Below are 5,000 nucleotides of genomic sequence, written 5' to 3'. Positions count from 1 at the left end.
TAAATAACCCATCAGTGCAGTAAATAACCCATCAGTGCTGTAAATAACCCATCAGTGCAGTAAATAACCCATCAGTGATGTAAATAACCCATCAGTGCTGTAAATAACCCATCAGTGCAGTAAATAACCCATCAGTGCTGTAAATAACCCATCAGTGCAGTAAATAACCCATCAGTGCAGTAAATAACCCATCAGTGCTGTAAATAACCCATCAGTGCTGTAAATAACCCATCAGTGCTGTAAATAACCCATCAGTGCAGTAAATAACCCATCAGTGCAGTAAATAACCCATCAGTGCAGTAAATAACCCATCAGTGCAGTAAAAACAGTGCAGTAAATAACCCATCAGTGCAGTAAATAACCCATCAGTGCTGTAAATAACCCATCAGTGCAGTAAATAACCCATCAGTGCTGTAAATAACCCATCAGTGCAGTAAATAACCCATCAGTGCAGTAAATAACCCATCAGTGCAGTAAATAACCCATCAGTGCTGTAAATAACCCATCAGTGCAGTAAATAACCCATCAGTGCAGTAAATAACCCATCAGTGCAGTAAATAACCCATCAGTGCAGTAAAAACAGTGCTGTAAATAACCCATCAGTGCTGTAAATAACCCATCAGTGCAGTAAATAACCCATCAGTGCTGTAAATAACCCATCAGTGCTGTAAATAACCCATCAGTGCTGTAAATAACCCATCAGTGCAGTAAATAACCCATCAGTGCAGTAAATAACCCATCAGTGCAGTAAATAACCCATCAGTGCAGTAAATACAGTGCAGTAAATAACCCATCAGTGCAGTAAATAACCCATCAGTGCTGTAAATAACCCATCAGTGCAGTAAATAACCCATCAGTGCTGTAAATAACCCATCAGTGAAGTAAATAACCCATCAGTGCAGTAAATAACCCATCAGTGCAGTAAATAACCCATCAGTGCTGTAAATAACCCATCAGTGCTGTAAATAACCCATCAGTGCTGTAAATAACCCATCAGTGCAGTAAATAACCCATCAGTGCTGTAAATAACCCATCAGTGCAGTAAATAACCCATCAGTGCAGTAAATAACCCATCAGTGCTGTAAATAACCCATCAGTGCAGTAAATAACCCATCAGTGCAGTAAATAACCCATCAGTGCAGTAAATAACCCATCAGTGCAGTAAAAACAGTGCAGTAAATAACCCATCAGTGCAGTAAATAACCCATCAGTGCAGTAAATAACCCATCAGTGCAGTAAATAACCCATCAGTGCTGTAAATAACCCATCAGTGCAGTAAATAACCCATCAGTGCTGTAAATAACCCATCAGTGCTGTAAATAACCCATCAGTGCTGTAAATAACCCATCAGTGCAGTAAATAACCCATCAGTGCAGTAAATAACCCATCAGTGCAGTAAATAACCCATCAGTGCAGTAAATAACCCATCAGTGCAGTAAAAACAGTGCAGTAAATAACCCATCAGTGCAGTAAATAACCCATCAGTGCTGTAAATAACCCATCAGTGCAGTAAGTAACCCATCAGTGCTGTAAATAACCCATCAGTGCTGTAAATAACCCATCAGTGCAGTAAATAACCCATCAGTGCTGTAAATAACCCATCAGTGCTGTAAATAACCCATCAGTGCTGTAAATAACCCATCAGTGCAGTAAATAACCCATCAGTGCAGTAAATAACCCATCAGTGCAGTAAATAACCCATCAGTGAAGTAAATAACCCATCAATGTGGTAAACACTGGAGAAATAAACTGTTTACTGTCGCTCCACAGAGGGCCATCCAGCTGAACCCACGGGATGCAACGTCTATACACATCCTGGGCTTCTGGTTGGTCTCCACTACCACACACATCTCTCACCCCCCACCCCCCCCCCCCCCACACACACACACACACACACACACACACACTCAGTCTCTCCAGTCCTCGTGTGTCTGTCCTGCAGGTGTTTTGCCTTCGCTGAGTTGCCGTGGTATCAGCGTAAGGTGGCAGCGGTGATCTTCGGTTCTCCTCCAACAGCCACATATGAAGAGGTCAGTGGAGGATTCTGGGATTATTAGTGTCAGCGCTGATCAATACTGATCGGTGTGAAGGGGATTCTGGGATTATTAGTGTCAGCGCTGATCAATACTGATCGGTGTGAAGGGGATTCTGGGATTATTAGTGTCAGCGCTGATCAATACTGATCGGTGAAGGGGATTCTGGGATTATTAGAGTCAGCACTGATCAATACTGATCGGTGAAGGGGATTCTGGGATTATTAGAGTCAGCGCTGATCAATACTGATCGGTGAAGGGGATTCTGGGATTATTAGAGTCAGCGCTGATCAATACTGATCAGTGAAGGGGATTCTGGGATTATTAGTGTCAGCGCTGATCAATACTGATCGGTGAAGGGGATTCTGGGATTATTAGAGTCAGCGCTGATCAATACTGATCGGTGAAGGGGATTCTGGGATTATTAGAGTCAGCACTGATCAATACTGATCGGTGAAGGGGATTCTGGGATTATTAGAATCAGCACTGATCAATACTGATTGGTGAAGGGGATTCTGGGATTATTAGTGTCAGCGCTGATCAATACTGATCGGTGAAGGGGATTCTGGGATTATTAGAGTCAGCGCTGATCAATACTGATCGGTGAAGGGGATTCTGGGATTATTAGTGTCAGCGCTGATCAATACTGATTGGTGAAGGGTATTCTGGGATTATTAGTGTCAGCGCTGATCAATACTGATCGGTGAAGGGGATTCTGGGATTATTAGAATCAGCACTGATCAATACTGATTGGTGAAGGGGATTCTGGGATTATTAGAGTCAGCGCTGATCAATACTGATCGGTGAAGGGGATTCTGGGATTATTAGTGTCAGCGCTGATCAATACTGATTGGTGAAGGGTATTCTGGGATTATTAGTGTCAGCGCTGATCAATACTGATCGGTGAAGGGGATTCTGGGATTATTAGAATCAGCACTGATCAATACTGATTGGTGAAGGGGATTCTGGGATTATTAGAGTCAGCGCTGATCAATACTGATTGGTGAAGGGGATTCTGGGATTATTAGAATCAGCACTGATCAATACTGATTGGTGAAGGGGATTCTGGGATTATTAGTGTCAGGGCTGATCAATACTGATCGGTGAAGGGGATTCTGGGATTATTAGAATCAGCACTGATCAATACTGATTGGTGAAGGGGATTCTGGGATTATTAGTGTCAGCGCTGATCAATACTGATCGGTGAAGGGGATTCTGGGATTATTAGTGTCAGCGCTGATCAATACTGATCGGTGAAGGGGATTCTGGGATTATTAGTGTCAGCGCTGATCAATACTGATCGGTGATTTGATCAGGGGTGTGTACTGTGGTAAATCTCCCTCTTCTGTCTCCCTCAGGCTCTAGAGTTCTTCCTGAGAGCTGAAGAAGGTCTCGTATGAACCCTCGTCTGCTGTTATTGATCTGCTGTTATTGATGGGCTGTTATTGATCGGTGCTGTGTTCTGTGTTCAGTGGAGCCCAGTTTCTACAGTAAGAACCTGCTGATGCTGGGGAAGACCTACATGATGCTGCGGGACGTCCAGCAGGCGGCGCTGTGGCTCACCAAAGCCAGAGACTATCCTGCAGTCACAGAGGAAGACCGACAGGTGAAGCACACACCGCACCTGTGCTGATTGATTGATCACCTGTGCTGATGTCTGCTTCTCCTCTGCAGGTCCACCAGGAGGCGCAGGAGCTGCTGAAGAGGCTCGGTGTGTGACACACACACACACACACACACCAGCATCCTCCTCCTCCTCCACTCTAGAGATTTGTTACGCACTGATGAACTGTTTAATGTGTGTCTGTGCACACGACTACTGCAGCACTCTGACATCTGACACACACACTGAGGGTCTCTCAGCAGTAACACACACTCTGAGGGTGTGTGTGTGTGTGATGTTTAGCAGGGTGTGGGGACCAGAGTCAGCTCTCTCTGTATTACTGCAATAAAGACATCTAGATTATATACATCTATACCTGTGGTGTCATCTTATTTACAGATCTGCTGACAGCACTGCTGAGGAGTTTACCCCAGCTGTGTGTGTGTGTGTGTGTGTGTGTGTGTGTGTGTGTGACGTGAACAGGATAACAGTGTTTGTTATAATCCAGCTTGTTGAACAGACACTTTGATTGACAGACTCCCTGAGCACGTGTCATCAGAGGGAGAGTTAAGCCCCGCCCAATAGTGGAGACAGCAGAGACTGTACAGCAGGTGCTCTACCGTGTGTGTGTGTGTGTGTGTGTGTTGTGCTGAAGGACAGACAGACGCTCAGATGATTTAAACTCATGTTTAATATGAAAGATGATGATGATGATGATGATGATGATGGACAGTTTCCCTCCGCTGACGGTCAAAGGCCACAGAAATGATGAAGTGCAGGAGCAGCGCCCCTGCGGGGTCACCACGGCAACACTGCAGCGCCCCTACTGGAGGACTGGGTCACCATGGCAACACTGCAGAGATATGTGGTACAACGACCTGTGTGTGTGTGTGTGTGTGTGTTCTCTTTCTCTGCAGTTGTGTGTGTGTGTGTGTGTGTTCTGGCTCTGCAGGCAGCCATGCAAGCGCTCGTCTAGCAGAAGTGTGTGTCCGACAGCAGACTCTATACTGGTCAGCAGCTCTATAAAACTAGAGCTGTCGCTGACTCTACTGTAACTGCTCTATGCCTCATCTTAAAAACCGGCGGATGAATGAAGCAGCTGGAGGCGGAGCCAGAGGAGAGATCAGAGAAGTGGAGACGCTTGCATATTCATGAGGAGTCCGTGACAGAGCGCCCGCCCCCCCGCCGCCGCCCGCCCAGAGAAACATTTGGTTTAAAATGACAGGAGCTTATGTACATCGCTGATCCTCTGTGCGGGTCACGCTTGTGTTGCACTCGGCCCATGCGCCGGGGTCAGGGGTCACTCCTGCCCGAAGCCCTCCGTCTCCTCGATGGCGAACAGCAGCTTCTCCTTCAGCTGCTCG

The 5,000-nt window shown here is 45.9% G+C and overlaps 2 protein-coding genes across 9 annotated transcripts in view; one reads left to right on the top strand and one right to left on the bottom strand.

Moving 5' to 3' along the window:
- Positions 1-5,000, top strand: part of rmdn1 (regulator of microtubule dynamics 1) — a 94,878-nt gene that overhangs the window by 3,410 nt on the left and 86,468 nt on the right. Inside the window, exons 6-10 of one of the 5 annotated variants that reach the window (XR_015524503.1) lie at positions 1,771-1,826; positions 1,943-3,012; positions 3,262-3,422; positions 3,506-3,639; positions 3,708-4,005. Coding sequence is in view for 3 of the 5 variants with exons in the window: in XM_087308725.1 (XP_087164851.1) it covers positions 1,771-1,826; positions 1,943-2,030; positions 3,392-3,422; positions 3,506-3,639; positions 3,708-3,752 (354 nt within the window). In the remaining 2 variants the exon portion in view is untranslated. Of the gene's footprint in view, positions 1-1,770; positions 1,827-1,942; positions 3,013-3,111; positions 3,423-3,505; positions 3,640-3,707; positions 4,006-5,000 lie in introns of those variants that run through there. The other 4 variants (XM_087308725.1, NM_001105106.2, XR_015524504.1 and 1 more) reach the window with 4 other exon arrangements.
- The window catches only part of wwp1 (WW domain containing E3 ubiquitin protein ligase 1), a 13,528-nt gene continuing 12,837 nt past the window's right edge, over positions 4,310-5,000 (bottom strand). For all 4 annotated transcript variants that reach the window (XM_087310203.1, XM_087310202.1, XM_087310204.1 and 1 more), the window contains exon 25: positions 4,310-5,000. This exon is cut by the window's right edge and continues 36 nt beyond it. In XM_087310203.1, coding sequence (XP_087166329.1) covers positions 4,937-5,000 — 64 coding nt within the window. In that variant the 3' untranslated portion in view covers positions 4,310-4,936.

The sequence above is a fragment of the Danio rerio genome, chromosome 24 (genome assembly GCF_052040795.2).
Source record: "Danio rerio strain M-AB ecotype USA chromosome 24, GRCz13ab, whole genome shotgun sequence".
In the NCBI taxonomy this organism is placed as follows: domain Eukaryota; kingdom Metazoa; phylum Chordata; class Actinopteri; order Cypriniformes; family Danionidae; genus Danio; species Danio rerio.
The sequence above is the reverse complement of the archived record's forward strand: the minus strand, read 5'-3'. Positions and strand labels throughout refer to the sequence as shown.